The sequence below is a fragment of the Etheostoma spectabile genome, chromosome 16 (assembly GCF_008692095.1).
Source record: "Etheostoma spectabile isolate EspeVRDwgs_2016 chromosome 16, UIUC_Espe_1.0, whole genome shotgun sequence".
In the NCBI taxonomy this organism is placed as follows: Eukaryota; Metazoa; Chordata; class Actinopteri; order Perciformes; family Percidae; genus Etheostoma; species Etheostoma spectabile.
Window position 1 is genome coordinate 16,265,289 of NC_045748.1, and position 19,336 is coordinate 16,284,624.

Below are 19,336 nucleotides of genomic sequence, written 5' to 3' on the forward strand. Positions count from 1 at the left end.
TGTGTGTGTGTGTGTGTGTGTGTGTGTGTGTGTGTGTGAACTTGCATGCGTCATTACCGTCGGTCATTCCTCCTGCGTCGGAAGAGCTTTTTGGTGTGTGCAATCTCAGTCTCATTAGGAAGGGGTGGGAAGACCTGTTGGGGACAAATCATAGAATAAGAGACAGCTCCTTTCATAACCAGCAATACAGATCACTTTGTGGAAAGTATCTACCGAATTCCTCACCATTGTACATGCAAAAGTACATAAAGTGCTAGTTTTTTTATTTTTTTATTTAAATGGAAGCCGTTAGTCAATGCCAGAAAATGTTTGTTTGTACAAAATTGTGTCTTATTTACTGCACAGAGACATTAAGAAGTTGCATGTAAGAATGTGAGAGACAGAGACAGATAGTAATTAGGGCTGCAACTAATATTTTTAATTTTCAACTCTTCTGTTGATTGGTTTAATTGATAATTTTTTAATGTCAGAAACAATTTTTTAAAAATAAAAATGTCCCAGTGGTGAAGTTATGTATTATCTGTAAGTATTATCTTCAAATGTCTTGCTTCGTTTGACCAACCGACCCAAATTTGAAGATATTCGGTTCACAATTATATAAAACATGGAAAAGAAGCAACCAGCAAATTTTATTGTGGTCCTTTTTTCTTCATAAATTACTCTAATGATTAATCCATTATTTAAGTAAGAGCAAATGTGTCTGTGTGTGTCTATGACAGATAGAGGAAGGAAGAAAGAGAGGCAGCGGTGTCTGTAAGAGAAAGCTGCGTAACATTATCACATCTCTGCTGGAAAAACTGTGGCAGGATGCAGCGCTGTGCTTTATTCAAGACTTAAAGGAATCAGTGAAATTCCATTCTGACCTGATTTAAACATTTCTCAGCATTTAAAAACTCATGGCACAGCTTTGGGAAATGTACTGCCTCCTGTTTAAAGGCAGATCAAAGTTAGTTATTCAGGTAAATAAACAGAACGGCAAACTTGCCCCCTTTGCTCAGCATCACTATGTGCAGCTGTTACTATGGTTACAGGTGGCCTAGGACCAGCGCTGTTGTGATGGTGCATAAATGTGTGTTACTGCGTATGTGTGTGCGTTGTTTAACTGCTATGCATAGGGAATCCAAGACATCAGCAGATAGTAGTGGATGCTAGAGTTTGTGTCATTTAGCATCGGTGTCAGTCAGAGATGTGTGCAGCAAACAGTTGCAGGCTGATGCAAAACAAAAAGCCCCAAATTTCCCCAAACTCTCAAACCAATGCACTGGGCAAGAAGGTGACCAAAGTTGGTAAGGAGGTGGGGCTCTGTAAACAGTTTTTGCTCTTGTTACAGTTCACTTCTTTTTTTGTATTCTTGCTAAAAGTGCAACAAAAAATGAACCAAAGAATTTGATCTGATTTGAATTTGTCTCATGACCAGTACAAGAGATAATTATCTAATCTTTTTTTCATTGGATGTAGAAGCAGTAATAATGCATATTTAGATTATTCAAATCTTTGTGTACCCCCAAAGCACTCTATTTGTATCCAGTAACAACAGGTTGTGGCGGATTTTGTACAGTCAAAGCAAGAAAAAGTCTGATTTGATTTCACTGAGGCTTGCAGTTACATATAGAGAAAAGAGAGAGAGAGAGAGAAAAAAAAAAAAATAAGAGGAGAGTTATAGAAAATGGTTGTAAACTGTTCTGTGGTGCTGTAATGGCTTAAGGCAGTCTTTTATTTATCCACAAGGACAGCATTCATGTGTACATGTAGATCATACCTGTACGGCATCGTCACAGTTCTGCATGAACACAAACACGCAGAGTAAAAATTAACATGAAATTTAACTAACATTTCCAGAAACACATAGATTTTGCAGATATTCTAATGAATTTGCTTGATATTTGACACTGCTGCTCTAACCTACTTCTCTCTCTCTCTCTCTCAGAGGCTGCTGGGGGATTGTTTGATTCTGATTGAATCCAGATGTGAGGCAGAAAGAGAGTGTGTGTGTGTGTGTGTGTGTGTGTGTGTGTGTGTGTGTGTGTGTGTGTGTGTGTGTGTGTGTGTGTGTGTGTGGGCTTTACTTTGACCAGAGACTTTACGTATAAACCCCAAAGTATTAATATCTAAGAAATTCTGCTTTTTTTCAGACTTCAATGACTTTCCGCTAGAACAATCTGACATGGAGGAAAAGTAGGTGGAGAAAGAAAAAGAAACAGCAGAACTGTTGCATGTTTAGCTACTGTAGTTTTCCTCTAGGATATCATTAGCTGTAATTCGGCCTTCAAATGGTAACCAGATGACAGTGAACACACACACACACACACACACACACACACACACACACACACACACACACACACAGTGTTTTCCCATCACAATTTCTTAGATCTTTGCTGTAAATGAGAAAAAAGGCTTCTTTTCAATTGCTGAAATCTACATCCAAAAAATCCACAGACCCACAGCTGTGTGTAATGCATCCAGGAACAGAGAAGGGAGAGATGTAGAGTTGCTTCGGTGGCTGAAAGGGAGAGCTGTGTGTGCATGCGTGCACGCGTGCGTGTGTGTGAACATGCTATCTGCAGGTAGCAGCCAGTGCAGGGAAGATCAAAGAGAGGCGTTTGCTGTCCTGGTCCCCAGCCAGAAGACCCCTCACCTCGCGGCAGGCAGACCCTGTGGACGTGACAAGGACTGCGAGGGGGGGCTGGCTGTGTAAGTGTGAAAGACAGACCAGATAGAAACCAACTGTGGACGAGTTTTTGTCAATGGTTGTTTATGTTTGTAAGAATAAAGACTATAAAGATTATCAAAAGACCAGTAAAGGTGTATTTTGAGTCCATTCTTAAACAAGGTCCGAACATTTGAGTTGCTAATGTGGATGAGGCGAGTGCAACAGAAGGTGGGGATGGCAGGAAAATACCTCTTGACCCTTTGATCTGTCTTTAGTCCCATGTAGTATTCAGACTGAAAATAGGGCTGCATTGGTGTGGTGCTGCTACAGAGAATATAAAATGTAATCCGTAGATCTACGAGCATTAATCAGGATTTTTTTTCTTTGTTTTTTAACGTCTGTTTATTTGTATTTTAGAGAACAAACATATTGCATGCAAATTATATAAAATATTACAAAATTGTTTTTCAAAAACATTTAAATACACAAACACAATAGGTTCTGTGTGATAGATAATCAGGTTAGATAAAAAGCTCTACATACTTAGTGACATCACACCTCAGGTAGTTATTATAAGCTAAGAGTTAAAGTAAGAACCAAGGGGATCTTTATTGCCTAGCTTCTACAATATCAACGAAGGGTAGCCAAGGCTTACAAAATGTTTCAACCAAACCGCTCAATGTAAATCTGTGTTTTTCCAGTTTAAGGTGCTGCATAACATCTTTGAACAAGGAGTGAAAACGGGCATTTGTGCCCGTTTTCTGTTCAATAGAATTAATCTCCGCGCTAGAAGGGTGATAAATATTGCTACTGACAGAATGTGTCGTGTAAGAGTACTGTCCACTCCAGGTACTCCGAATACAGCCACTTGGTCGAGTTTAACTGTGTGTCTGGGAATATTAGACAAAATTTTACATTTTGTTTCCCAGATACTGGATAAGTTTGGGCACCAGCAGAAGATGTCCCCAGTCAAGGCAAGGATTTATATCAGGGTACATTTTAGATAGCTTGACCTTTGAAGTATTGAGACGATGCAACACCCTGAACTGTATCAGACAATGCCTGGCACATATAGACACCGAGTGCACACCTCTTTCCCACGCCACTATCATTTTATCCTCAATTTCAACAATTACAAGGTAAACAATGGAATTACCACATTAGCACTACAAAGTAATCTACCATCAATGTGTGTTTGCACGTATTTGAATGGCCATTGCCAAATCCGGGAAGAGTCTGAAAGGAAAGGCCATAGAGGAGATTAAAGAGTAGATGAAAGGGGATGGAGGGGATGTTTTTTGTTGTAAAAAAAAGACAAGATGCAAGAAGAAAATGACTGGAGATGTCAACACAGAGGGAGTAGCTTTGCATGTGAGTGATTTACATATGTATGATTGACTTCAGATTCCTGACAGTTGAATAAATTTAATTTTTTCATCCATGTCTATTACATCCTTGAGATATTTGGAAATGAAGGCGTGGGTGGTGATAGTTATCAGAAGAGTTAGTTAGAAGATTCTTTCTAATTTTGAAGGCAGGGCTAAAAAGGGATTTCTTCTAACCAAAGCCCACAGATGGCAATTTTAAAACTATTTGGTATTAAATAGATGTTTTAGACATGGACCACAACAGCAAAAGCTTTTGAGTAACTAAATATAACATGACTAAAAATAACTAAACAAGGTGTACAGCAATACTGTGTCTGGAAATGCATTTGTGTGTCTCCACTAACAGGTGGAGCCTTGAGTTTATGTAAAGCATGAGCATCAAGAGCAAGTCTCAACAGCAAGCCTTCAGTCACACAGTGTGCCAACAGCCCACAGCTAAACAGACAACTACAACACAAATTGTACACAAATTTTACCACCTTGATGGGTGGGGGGGTTGTGTGTGCACTGTGTTATGTGCTTGGGTGTGCGTGCGTGTCTTGAGAAGAAGTTGACACACTGCATAGCATTCCAGAAATCAAATCACTGGGAGAGGCTACCTGGGCTGCTAACAGAGAAGATGTGTCCTTTTTACAACCACTCCACGTCACCACGTAGCCCCTAATCAACAACATATCTTCTTTGAAAGTAATGCATGATTTAGCTTTTAAAGTTTTATGACTTACCCCGGTAGTATTTAAAAAGGTTTAAATTTTTTTTGGTGGGTTTTGCCAGAAGGGTCATTGACCTGGGTCAGATACCACTGTCGATCCATTCCTAACAATGACGTTGCTTTAGCGTGAAAGGGGGGATAAGTAACAAGGAAGGAAAGTACGGAAATGAGAAAAACGAACAGAGATGGAAATGTGAAGAATAGAAACATTGAATAACGATTACAGAACTTTCTCTGCAATAGTTAAAAATGAAGTAAACGTCTTCCTGCCCCTTCTAGTGTGCAACAATTCTGGTATGATGCTCATTCAGCCCGTCCATTGTTTCTCTCAGCTTATTTATGTTGCAAGGGCCCTCGGCCAAAAGCAATAAATTTGAAACTGCCCCAGGGGTGGCATTACAGGACAGCTTGTTGAGAGCAAAGGAGAGAGACTGCAAGTATGAAAACAAGAAAGACTGTAAATACAAGATAGCAAGCACGTAAAATACTGAGAGGGAAGCAGAAATACTTAGGCTGAGCTAATTTGGATGTTGCCCAATTACGAAGGCTGAAGGAATAACGTGGCATTCATGCGACCTCGGATTTGTTTTTCTATTTTCTGTGTCCACACAAAAATTAGCTTAAGCTATTCTGTTTTCTTTACATGTTTGTAACAGTGATAAAAATCTATTTCATGTATTGTTAGATAGAGCGACATATATCAATAACTATAAGTGTTTGAATAGGCAATTTAAAGCTGCACCAAGTGAAAAGGTTTAATTCTGTATAAACTGTGTAGTTGATCTTGTCAATGTCCGGGAGTATCCGTCAGGATGGCAAAACGATGCCCAAAACTGGCAAAACGATGTGCCACTAAATGTTTAGCTGCGATTTTGAGAGCAGCTCAAAACAGATTCTTTAATAAATATCACCACCATAATTTTCTTGCATTTTATTGTGCTAAAGCAGAATTGACCTTAAAGATACACCACCAAACTGTTGAATTGAAAATTATTAAAAGTGACATTTTAGGATTCATCAGCAGCACGGGGGATGTAATAAATTCTGTTAATCTTTTTTTTTGGGATAACTTTCTTTTTATTCATAGTAATAATTGTTGAATTTCCCAGCGGGGATGAATACGGTATCTAATCTATCTATCTATCTATCTATTAATTAACATTAACTAACGAATGAAACATGGATTCCTACAATGAGAATTATGGGACACCATAGATATTAGCCCTGACACACGTCTGCTGTGATCCTGTGAGAGTCTAGCTCTCTAATGTCAGAAATCCAGTTAACATTTAGGATTTAGAATTGTTTTTCCTGTTTCATGATCCCTACTTTAGGCCTTTCATGTAACTGACTCTGCAGCTGATGCCTGCCAAATGCGCCAAAAGAAGAGGTATAAAGCTGCCACAGTCAGGTATGGTGGGTGATGGGTGATAAGAGGAAAAGATGTGAGGTCCTGACATCCGCGTCTCATTTAATAAGTGATCTGGGGCTGGAGCCACATCAGACCACAGACAGATAGACAGGCACATCAAAGAACTTGGGGGTGGAGCTACAGGAGGAGATGGAGCCATTGTGGGATCAAGTGACCCTATAGAAATATAATAATGTGACAACCACTGCTGCTGCAGCAGCAGGTTTCACGTGCTTACAGCTCTGGTATAGCCCCACACAAAAAAATTCAATCATATGTGCTCTCTTTGTAACACTAAATTGCCAGTCACCTCATCTTCTATAGAGGATCGAACCTGATGCTTTTGTGTGTGCGGCTGGGTTTGCATTACATTTGAAAAGACCGACTATTTATGACCCGTATTCTTGTGAGGACATTTTGACTGCTCCGTACAGGGATTTTACAACTATATTATCACCATAAATTGACACTGTGGGCAGCACTGAACCTATCATGAACACATACTAGGGATAGAAAATGAATTTAATTATGGCAGAGGCTGGAGGTTACTTGGTTTCTTGGGATTTAGCACAGCAGTAATATTCAAAGTATATAAATCAGTTCAAAGAGGGGAGGATGGAGAACAAATGGGAATTAAATTCAGCTATCCTTCTTTTCGGCGTTGTTATTTCCCAGCTGTTTTACAATGTGCATTTCATTATTATGCACTTGTAATAGAAAACTTGGGTTAATCTTATTAATCATGTGTACATATGCATGTCATTCAGATGTGATAAATTTAACAGAGGAAGTCACTATTATACTATTATTGAGAACCTCTTTGGAATGAATTACAAATTCCCAAGGTACCCTGCCTTTATTTATATTCTCAAGTGTTTCTCCCATGATTGAGGCCAGAGCAGAAGATTACAGTGTACAGTGGTGATTAAGCCAGTATGTGTGCGGTTAATAGAGTGTAAGAGCCAAGCAGCAGTAGGACCAGGGACAATAGCAGGAAGAGACGACAGGGAGGGGGCTGCTGGCCATCATGACCCCATGGATATTGTTCTGCTGCCCACCAACATTTTGAAGGATGGAGGGGAGGAGTGACAGACAAAAATGAGAAGAGGAGGGAGGGGGGATGGAGCATAATGATAATGGTCAGAAGAGAACAGGAAAAGGGAAACAACAAATAGGAAGAACCAAAGGGAGATGAGGTAAAGATGATAGGAGAGACGTGCACAAGACAAACGCGTGTGTTTGAGATGAACAGAAACATACAGGAACAGTAAATGTGTGTGAGTAAATACTATGAGTAGAATACAGGCCTCAAACAAACTGACAGCTTAGAGACAGACCGCCCAAAAAGCCCACCCGCCCCCAATGTCCCTTCTCAACTGGAGTCCTGCTCCGCAGCACGTACACTTCCAGGCGGAGGGGCCAACCAGTCTGTGATATCTCAGCTCCAGACTCCTGCTTTGTTCCCCTGCTGGATGGCTTTGTTCACGGACCAGAGACCGGATGTCTCCTAAATGACTAGTCGCTTTCACCCACTCTGCTTGGTCTACCCCTAACCTTCTGTTCCTCCTTTGGTGCCCTCCATTTTTAAAGATATTTGGAATTTTGTCACTGACAATTTGGAAGCAACACACAATTGAATATATATACTTCTATAACTCAAAATGACATCACTGAAAAACTGGTTTAGCATAGCAGTGTAAAAGGGATGGTTTGACATTTTGTGAAATACGCTTTTTCGCTTTCTTGCTGAGAGTTAAATGGAGAGTCTGTACAGTAAATATGATGCTACAGCCAAACTATGGTTAGCTTAGTTTAGCAAAAAACTGGACGCAGGGGGAAAAAGCTAGCCTAACTCTATGCAAAGCTAAAAAAATTCCTTTACCAGCACATTTATAAAACACGTTAGTTCTTGTTGATTTCTCTGAACAAAAACAGCTATTTCTGCCTTGGACAGAGCCAGGCTAGCAATTTCCCCCTACTTCCAGTCTTTATACTAAGCTAAGCTAACAGGCTGCTGGCTGAAGCGTTACATTTAGTACACACATTACCAAAATGTCAAACTATTCCTTTAAGACAACATATGCTGCTAACAACACTGGTTTCAGCTATAACCAAGCTAAGGTTGTCCCTCATGAATACTGCCTGGACTCTTGGTAACACCGAGCTGACATGATCTTGGCAGCCAATAAATTACCTCACGGGAAAGAACATCAGGTTAAAACAGTCAAACCAGTTGTACAGAAACAGAAGCACCCACTCTATTTCAGATGAGAAAACTCCCACAGGTGAGAGTGTTATGATCAAATAGAAAATGTTATCAAAATGGGTCAAGAGAGATGTGTGTACATCACCTTTAACACATACTCCAACAAAAAGCTGTGGATGTGTGGATAAGCAGACGTTTGCTGATATTATTCAGGTACAGCAAGAACACCCACATGTACCCACACACATGAGTTATGGCTGTGACAACACCGAGGTTCATGCTGACATGATCATGTTGATGATGCCAAACACCATGGGAGTGAGACTGAGTGCTGTACAGTATGTGTCATGAAGAAGGGAACGGTGAAGGGGATATAAAAACATCTCCAGGGCAAAGTATTGCTTAAATTTGCCAGTTTAATTTTGTTCTTTTGAGTGGGTAAATACTCTATACATATTTTAAGCTAAAACACAAAACATCTGTGGTTTCCAGTTTCTCCAAGCTTAGGATTTTCTGATTTCTATATATATCACTAAAAATGAATTTAGTCTAAGAACGTTGGTCAGAGAAAACAATTTGATTATGTCACCTTAGGCTTCAATACATTTTTCACAATTTGTTTAAAGGTCCCATGGCATGGAAATTTCACTTTATGAGTTTATTTATTTTTTTAACATTAATGCGAATTTCCCCAGCCTGCCTATGGTCCCCCAGTGGCTCGAAATGGCAATAAGCTTGGATGGGCCGATGTGGAATCTTGCTCCTTATGAGGTCATAAGGGGCAAGGTTAGCTCCCCTTTTGCTGCTTGACCCGCCCAGAGAATTTGGCCCACCCATGAGAGACACATCATGGCTTTTAAATGAGCAAGGTGGCAGTTGGTCGAGGCCACTGACCACTGACCACAATGTTAAGACTACAACTGGCCTTTGTGCAAATTGTGAGGTTAATGTCTGGGACACATTTCATATTCATTAAAAAAAATGTAACATTAATTGTAAACTCTGACATTATTTACTAAATACTGTACAATAATGTATGCTGATTCTAACAAGCTAATGTAGACTGTGATGTTTAAAGGAAATCAAAATAATTCAGGCCTATCAACATTTCTTAATAATTAGTTTTTTTTTGTCCTTGATCCCATAATGTTTTTGTACTCTGTTTATTTCTGTGGTACTGGTTTTCTGACTTGTTTACTGTACTGCTACTTTATGTTATCCTATTACTGTATCTTTGTTTTAATAGTTTGTTTTGAGTAAATTATTTTTGGAACATTGTTTTTACAAAGTAGAGTATAAATAAACTAAATTGGTATTATTCAATAACATTTTAAATTGTGCACTATTGCTGTTTGATGTTACACAGAATCCATGTGATACCTGGCATGAATCCACAGATCAAATACTGGCTGACCCCTGAATGCTTGAGTAATTACGACCTGACGCTGGACGTGAAGGCAGAGGTATTGTATGTGCAGGTTGACATTCCAGAGAGGCCAGTAAAGGTGCAGCAGAAACCCAGGGCAAAAGGAGGAAGCCCTTTCTCACAGTTACTCATACGCCCACACACACAAACGAGATGTTTTCCACATCCCAGGGCTATTTGTAAGTCTATTCCGACTCCTGGAAAGGGGAGGGGAATGTTGGCAGGAAGTGTGAAACGTAGGTGATGACTTTGGATGATGCAAACCTGCCAAACAGTAACTTGAAGGTGGTGACAAAACAAAAGAGACGTGTCGTTTTGCTCGGATGATAATGTTTATGATTAACAAATATTATCTTCTCTGGGGGAAAAACTATAAAAATCTACAGTGCACATGTAAAAAGCTTTGCCCACGAGCAAGTGCTGGAAGAAGTACAAATACAACAATGTAAAAATATGAGGTGGAGCTGGTTTTTACTACTTTATATAGAGTAAGGTGGTTTAGTCCAGTGGTCACAGGATAAATTTAAGGGGGTCTAAGGATTATAAATGTGGTTGAAAAGAAGAACAAAGTTGTGATACACAAATGTAATTTTCCAATGTTCTTTTGTAAAATATTGGATCATGTAACCTCTTTAGGCCTCAAACATCCTTCTTTAGTTGATTGTATTTATTTAATTGAGAGGTGGTATATTATTTAGAATATTATGGAAAATCTTACTCTGCAAAGTAACCAGTAACTAATGCTGTGAGATAAAGGTTGTATAAAAGCATACAATGGTAATAAAAATTAATAAATTAAATATAGTACCTCAAATTTGTTCATAAGTACAGTGCTTCAGTAAATTTACTTTGTTATATTTCACCACTGCTATGAGCTAACAAGACATGATGGCAGTATGTCATGTTTTAATAATAATCAATAATAATTTGTTCCTATTTATCCCTAACACCGCTGCAACGTACACATATAATTACATTTTTTTTAATCAATTTCATATCAATACTGGTTAACAACACAAAAAATAACTAACCACTCGACTTCAGTTCAACTGAAGTTGCAGTGATTGTGGTTTCAGTGTTTTATGTCATAGTGCGGTTCACTAAAACCTCTGGCCCTGGAAGTGGAAAATGGAAACTTAAGTTCCCCTTACAGTTGTCTTGGGGGCAATCCCAGACCAAGGAGGGTATTGTCAGTAAATCTAGACATCAGTGGCCTGGCATCCCCGCTGCATGACTCCGCCTGGTAGAGCTTTGGGATAAACTTAAAGATTCCAGGGCATGATTCCCAGGGGGGGGGGGGGGGGGGGGGGGGGGGGGGGGGGGGGGGGGGAATGTGAGGGAGAGAAAATGTGGCAATCACCCCTAGCTCTGTGTCTATGACCTTGCTTTGTCCCATTGCCCACACATATCCGATCTCAAGCTCACCAGACAAATGCAGTTGACCCCATCTTTCTTTTGGCCTTAAATGAATGAACGGAAACAGCAATTTTGGCTCGGCTATACAATGAGGAAACCATTTTGGTAGCGCAACTAGGCCGAAATCTTGGCTGAAACACTATGAGAGGCGAACCGCAACTCGGCTACAGAAGCCAAGAGGGGAAGGAAAGAGGAAGACACTGTAGCTCAAACTCTATGAAAGATGGAAGACATTTTGGCTCAGAGAGCAGGGAAGGAAGAGGGGAGGGTGACATCGGTGACCAAGAGGGAACTCTACCAATATCAAGGTTTATTCAATGGGGTGGCATACACAGCTGCTAAATTAATTCTACATATTTTCTTGACTTTTACTAATACCAGACACACAGTGGGTCAATTGGGCCAGGGCTCTCCGGGGCTCAGCCCCAGCACATAAACCTGCTCGTTTTTGTCCGGGTGTGCATGCTTGCAGATGCATGCTTTTCACATCAAATTTGATGAAAGTGATGCTTTTGAAAACCTAATATTTCTGACAATAAATGAAAGATTTTTGAAATGTCATGTCTATTTTTTCTCAGTGGAGATGTAATGAAAAACAATCTAAACACGGCAACAACCAGCGCAGCACTGCAGACAATTCACCACCGTGGGTCAACAGCATAACGCCTAGTGTCCACGTCGGCAGGATTAACAGATAAAATGGGTGGAAGCCAGTGTTCGGAAGCTCCAATGGCCGCTATGAGCTCATGTCGCTGACCAAGCCGTTATACCGGTCCCGACTGTCGCATCTCCTCCAGTGGCATTGCTCCGAGCTGGCCACAAGGGCCACACTCGGCGCCGTGTGTGTGTGTGTGTGTGTGTGTGTGTGTGTGTGTGTGTGTGTTGGTTGGTTGTCCTACTAGTAGTAGTAAAGTGAGCGAATGGGAGAAGGAAGTTTCTGTAAGGTGGACCTGGTCACAGACCCAAACCTTCTCAGCTGTTGCTACTGTCATATGCTGCACTGTATCTTCATGTGGCCTATATTGTATGGGTCACTTCTTATGTCATAACAAGGTAATACAATGTATAATCAAGTGATGACTGCTTAACCCTTGTGTTGCCCTCCTGGTTCAAAAAGGTTAGCACTTTTTTTTTAACCCGTTTTGGATATTTGACAATTTCATCACGTTTTTTTAGTTAGGTTTTCATTAACACCAACTTACTACCACAAGTTTTACACTGCTTTTTGGAATTCATGTTCAAGAAACCTCATTTATATAGAATTATACCTAAAATTTTGAGTTAAAAAATGCAGATATTATTCATTATTTTGGGTAAGAGGTCAGAGGAACGTATGTTGAGTGGATGAGTTTAGTCAGGATGCTGATATGAAACTGTTTCGATTTTTCACCCAAAATTCAATTAAATGATCAATTGTATTTGCAAAGAGCGTTGTATGGAATCCATCCTTTTTGTGGTAATTTGATTAAAAGGAAACCCAGATTTCTGATTTAGACATTTTAAAAGGACAGCAGGAGGGTTAACAGTAATGCAAATGCTAAATGCCCTAAAACCTGTTGATACTACAATAAAGCAAAGTATAGGCTCTTAACTTTGCAGTTTGGAACTTATCATGTAAGACTTGATTTCTCCATTTCTTTGCACAAAACTCTCCAGAAAGTGTCATTTAATGGTTTAATTTTCAAAAATAAATCCTGGGGAGGCACAGGCTATCACCGGACCCCCCTAGAGAGAGTGCCCCCCCCACATACCAAATACCAATTTAATCCCTGCAGACACATCAGATTAAAAGATACTTACCTTATAAGGTTACCTCATAAAGAAATTGTGATATTTATGTTGTAACACGGCTTTAATTAAGTTTAGCTTAAATGCTGTGGAAGAAGGTTCAAACCCTCAGATATACAGCCACTGCTTCAGAAACAAACCTACTTCACTTTTCTGTGGACATTATTGGCTCAATGTGCAAATGTTGTACATACATTTCACCACCAGGTGTCAGTGTAAGATATTGATGCACTTTTCATATCAATTAAAGCTTACTTCAGCACCTAACCAGCAGGTGTCACCAAATGTTTATTTATAATCAACCAGTCTCATTTATAACATAAATGTTCATATGTACAGACTGAGCTACATGTATTAATGGTTCTTCAACAGAAAAATCTAATCTTGGTGAGAGACTATGTCTGCTGTTCACTGTGTCACATAAGTGTAGAAATTTAAGCAACATAATGTTGCTTGTATAGTACAGAAAATTGTATATTAAGACAATCTAACATCAGAGTGAGAAAATCTAGGTAAGAGTATTTTGTTTTACAAAAGAAAATGACTTACAGAGCGCAGATGGGGTAGAAACTTCTCTATGTCGTTCATGTCTATGCCGTCATCTTCCTCAAAAGTGTTTTTGTTCATCCTGAAAGAAAGGATGTAACCATCATCAGGGATGACAGGGGGACATAAATGTGCTTAATTAGTGACAGAGGATAATCCAAAATAACATTACTGAGACAATATTGAAGAATCAAAACAATACTGAGAGAGCAGGGTCACACCAGCAGGACCCAACAACTTACCCCTCTCTGTCAATGTGGGGCAGGTGCTTTGGCGTTCCTCTTAAATGTTTCCTGTGGAAATGGCTGAAGTCCAGCTTCTCTGGCTGCACGTCCCAACCTGCACCTCTACAACCAGGAGACAAAGATTGAATGTTAGAGACAGACAGCATCCATGCACATGCACAAGCACAAGGAAAGAGCGGAGAGATGTACAAGAGTGCAAGCTGCTTCCACATTTTACACAGGAAAGAAGTAAGTCTTAAAGCCCGTGAAAACCTGGTTTCAAATCAGAATCATTTTTTCTATAACATAAACTAATCAAATTAACTGCATCATCCGGACTGTGCGGGCTCACACAAAACAAGTACAGAAATGTCTTGTGCACAATGACCCAAACTGATATAACTTTGGAAGAAAAGTACATGTTCATGTAGGATCCCATTCTAGTAAGAAGCTGAATGCGGAAGTAGGTTTTTGAGGGATTCAAATTTTCTTAATCATCAATTCAACGCTGACATTCTTATTTGCATTAACCTGGCTTTATCTAAACAGGTAATGAAGTGTCTGATCAGCACAAGATAGCTATCTAACATGGAATTTGTTCTCGCTACCGATTTGTTTTCAATTAGACACACTGAGTACGCCTTTTTCTTTGTTCCCAGAATCTCCAAAGAAATTGGGCAACGTGCCTTTAACTTTAAAGCAGCATATGATTGGAACACCTTGCCTGGCTCACTTAGATCTATTACTTAATTTGCTTTCATTTTTATTATTATTTATTATCCACAGTCAACATGCACTTGCTTCTGATTTGACATGACATGATTCTTTTCTCTTATGTGTTGGCACCTGTTTGTGGATATACTGTAAATAGCAGTGCAATTGGGATGTATGCAAACGTATTGTGTATTTACATGTATATATTTTATTTTTAGTATTGTTTATGGGGGAGTCAATTGGTGATGGAAGTAGTGAGGCCTTGTGTGAATGTATTTTGTGTTTTATATTTTTTGTATGTGTGTCTTAAGGAGCCCCTCCATTCATCTCAAGAGGTTTATCCTTCTAATAAATACTCAGAATTACATTACACACATGCCAGGTCAGGCTTTTTCTGTTAATCAGAAACCAGAACCAGAACCAGGTTATTCTCCAGTTTCATATATTTGTACAAAATGCTATGTTGGATCTAATCTGCTTAAGTTTAGATACTCATTTTAGATAATGTGTTTAAAGATGGTTTTATATGCCCAGAAATAGACTTGAGTGTAATGCAGTACAAGAGAGACTGTGGGGGGATGAGTCATTGAGGTGCAGCTACATTTAATAGAAGGCTCTATCAATCACTGACCACATGGTGCTACAATAGACTTTTGTCACCACTAGGTGAGGCTGTCTGACAAGACACTCCCTTTATTAACTAAATTAAAATAAAAAATAAAAACAATAATGCATAAAAAGGCATTTAAACCTTTTTCCAAATTCTGAGAACTTCAAAGCTTTGAAATATGTTCCTGTTCTACTGTTTATCATGATATTTTATCAGATACCATAAGTTCCATTTGGCTGACATCTTTGTCCGAAGAGACTTATTATTTTACGGCTTCTGTGCATGCGCAGATGAAACAGTTTGGGATCCAGCGTATTGCTCAAGGACTCAAGGCTGAGACCAGCAACGGAGTTAAAACTGAAGCTTCAAACAACATTCTCTTTTTTAAGACTAAGCAAAAGCAAAACTTTAAATATATGTTTGCTGCTTTCACATTGCTTTAAGAAAAGCAAAAATGACTCCTAACCAAAGTGATCGCTGTCAGTTTTTTAATCTATTCTACACTTCATCTGTCTGCATGGAGGGAGAATTGCTTTTATCCTCCACTGCTCCTTCACTGTTTGCTCAGATGTGCCAACGTGGCCGGAACTCAGGTAGCTGAGGCTGCCATGGAAACCAGTTCTCCCACCAGTTAAACTGATTTATGCCTCACTCATTTCCTTTTTTCTCCTCCTTTCTAAGTTTCAGGTCTAGCTCTTGTTTGAAAAGTCCTTTAAAAAAAGAATTTTCACACAGACCTCACTTGTAAAGACAAACAAGATTTCAAGCATTGACGCTTAATGTTTTCAGAGGAACCAGTCAAGCCTGCAGTGGTTAGATAAAATATAAATGTGGCTGTTAGCAGAAACACTGAAACAAAATCCTTCTCATCAGCACAAACTCAGTTCAGCAGTGTAGCTTCGTTAGTTTGGGATGAAGTGACAGATCTGACTGAGCTTTCTGAACATGATGTGCCCTATGTGTGTATATCTATTACTGTCTCGGGCTTACCGGGAGAAAACTAATCAAGATTTAGGAAACAGCAGACCTCAAATTTAGAAATAGAGCTGCAAGACAAGCAAAGTCTGGTTGAAAGGAAGCCAAAGAAAAAATAAAGCATAAGAGCAAAAAAGGCAAATGCTAATAGTCTCAGTGTGTGTCTAAATCATATGAGCTTCCAGAAACTAAGGCTGGGATCCAGACCCAGTAGGCAGTACAACATATTAGATTTTTTAAAAACAGCAAGGTACCTACCCGCGTGAGTCCATTGTGTTGGCAGCCCATATGTCTGTCCCCAGGATGTCAAAGGAGCCCATGTTCCCATTCTGTACCAACACAACACAAGGAAAATATTTTCAGGATGACTACAAAACACGTTTTTGCCAAACTATCTCATACTGAGCTCACTTAGCTTGTGTAAGATGAGATTTATTTTGTGAGTATTTAATTAACAAATAACCTTTTTTGGGGTTACTAAAATAAGTCACGTAATTCCATTAATTTTAGCTTCATAGTGTATTCTGTTCCTTGAGTTAACAAAGGAGCTATCTAACGTGTTGTACCCTGCCTCTTATTCAGTAGCAGTTAGGTTAGATGAGGGGGATTGATATGATGAGATGATGAAGTGGGTTTTGTTATGAGTCTTGAGCTGTTCTTTGCTGGAAGAAGTGCCATTAAAAAGTGGACCAAGTTACACAGTCAAAGCGGTCTCCGTGCTTTTACACTTTCCACGCCCCGAAAGTACTTGTATGTAATAATGACAAGTTAATAGTTAACGCTAACAATCACTAGCAATGCACTTGTATTTAACATTTATAAACTGGTACATAATTATTTTTTTTTTAAATAAATATGATTATTTAGAAGGCTCTAAAACCATTGCTTGTAGTATTTCTTTAGAAAGAAATTAGTATATGTATGGTATCTATGCACTTACAGTTGTCCTTCAGTGTATTTATTGTGTATCCCACAAACTTGGTACCGAACTTCCAGAAAGTTAGGGAAGAATGATTAAATTTGAGGGAGAGATATCTTGACTTTAAGTCCCCAGTATGGGTCAGTCCTAAAAATGTTGGATCCTACACTTCTTATAATGCAACTCAATAGCGTCTGTCATTAGACCATCCTTGCCTGCCCATGACGTTCAAACTCCACATACCCAGTTTGTAACAATTAGGAACACTGGAATATGATGGCACTAAAACAGCAGACAAACACACAAACACACACACTGTACCTTGGCAGGGCCTGTGAACTGGTTGTTTCTGCCTCTGCTGCCGGAGCGTGAGCCAGATCCTGGTCTAGACCCTGAACTGGGCCGGGAACCTGTACTGCCGTTACTGCTTTGTTCCCACTCGTCCTGTGGAGGTGAGAAAGTGAATGACATTTGAAAAGGTATTCTGTTTTATTCAAAATGATATGAATTTCCTTTTCTGTCAAAGTTAACCACAATGGGGAACCCAGAAGAAACCACAGCTACAACAAAATAAGTCAGCAACAGTTTGATCTTTGAGCAAAACTGAATTAAAGTCCATGGCAGCTGGGCAGAGGTATGTGTCCATATACAGAAATATAAATTAATTGTGCATTGTCCTTACATACAAATGAAATGAACTGGTTGGTTTTTGTCACTTGAGGCCAGTGTGCCCTTTCGCCTGCTTTTACTCTTGTTTTTTGTAACAGCAACCTGTATTGTATTATATTGCTTAACAAAACATTCAAAACAGTGCAGCACTGTGTTTGTTGAGCTGAGATAACAGCTCCTATTTCTGTTACCACATGTTTATTTCTGTTATTGCTGAATTGATTCAGATTGTCGTTGGTTGTTTTTGAGTTTTGTTATATTCTGCGAGGGAGAATATACCACGAGGGCGTCAACACTTTAGTTTCATTGCCAAGTCTTGGACATTTTACCAGAAGCTCAATGGGAAAGATTTATGCTGCACTAAAAATGCAGTGACAGGAATTTGATGTATTGATATACCGACAATTAAATTCTAGTCCCTTTTTAAACCTCTATATCTCTGTTCTCTTTCAAACTCTCACCCATTCTGCTTCACCACTCACTTCCTGGTGAATCATACCAATGAATCTCTGGGGAGCAATAATACTCTAAATCACTTAATTCATTTAGAATTATTAAATTACTGGCTCTAGCCTCACAGTATCTCATGTTAGTCATTAAGAGCATACTTTGCGGTAACCACAAGCAAGCAAAAGAGTTGTGGACCGCTTACGGCTTGTGCTAGTCTCCTCTAATCATTCACTTGAGCAGCTGACAGAGAGGGAAAGACTAACCGCAACATACAGAACTCAGAGCAGAGCAAACCTACGCTTTAATCAAAGTGAAGCTCCAGTGACCATGAGGGTCTATATGAGCACAGCAGGAGACAACATCAACATGGAAGTGGCCGTAGAATTAGAGCTGCAGTGGAGTGTCAACACACGTAAACCCTGTTTAGTCACCTCTAATATTCTAAAATAGTGTGTATGTATATTTTGCACACATTTATGGGAGAAAACAAGGCCTACTCTCATAGTTTCTTCAGACTAACAACATGAGTTCATGGATCAGACGAATGAATCATACTTGGGGACTGGGATGGACTTCTAACAATATCTGAAATGTGCTGCATAAAATAATACCTATTAAACAAAAAACAGTAGGTAAGTAGCTAGGTATGATCCCTTGTTCATCTAGGTGGTTGCTGATTTAACGTAGCTTGATAGTTGCATATCTCATAATCTATGTTCTTTTAAATTACACTATAAAGTTTTAGTCTGATGCCAGTGCCAGATTTTTAAAATAAGATATGTTTACATCTTTAAAAAGTAAAGAAATTAAAAAAGACAAATGCAGGCTGCGATAGTAGTGATTGCAAACAGACTTGTAGATAAAGTAAAGAAGTGATAGGAAATTTAAATGAATAAATAAATAAGGAAACTAGATTTTATTACCAGCCCAGTAGTCAGGCTATGGAGGGAAGTAATTCTGAGAAGGCAGAGAACCTGTCAAGCTCTAACTTTAGGATTTTTTAAGCCAATATCAGCTATCCAATAAAGCTGACCCAAACATTTTGTTCCACTACAGCCCTTGAGTAGAATCATGAATATACTATGCAAAAGTAGACTGTGAATTCTTATTCCAATATATATATATATTTTTTATATTGTTGGAAATGGTCTTTACACTCAGACGGCAATAAATAATGGACACACACACACACACACACACACACACACACACACACACACACACACACA

At 39.2% G+C, this 19,336-nt stretch overlaps 1 protein-coding gene across 8 annotated transcripts in view; it reads right to left on the bottom strand.

The window, feature by feature from the left end:
- The window catches only part of ctif (CBP80/20-dependent translation initiation factor), a 53,490-nt gene that overhangs the window by 21,660 nt on the left and 12,494 nt on the right, over positions 1-19,336 (bottom strand). For 6 of the 8 annotated variants that reach the window (XM_032539941.1, XM_032539945.1, XM_032539943.1 and 3 more), the window contains 6 exons: positions 17,310-17,432; positions 16,328-16,398; positions 13,789-13,893; positions 13,550-13,628; positions 1,760-1,780; positions 58-134 (listed from right to left, as the gene is read on the bottom strand). In XM_032539941.1, coding sequence (XP_032395832.1) covers positions 58-134; positions 1,760-1,780; positions 13,550-13,628; positions 13,789-13,893; positions 16,328-16,398; positions 17,310-17,432 — 476 coding nt within the window. The remainder of the gene's footprint in view (positions 1-57; positions 135-1,759; positions 1,781-13,549; positions 13,629-13,788; positions 13,894-16,327; positions 16,399-17,309; positions 17,433-19,336) is intronic. The other 2 variants (XM_032539946.1, XM_032539940.1) reach the window with 1 other exon arrangement.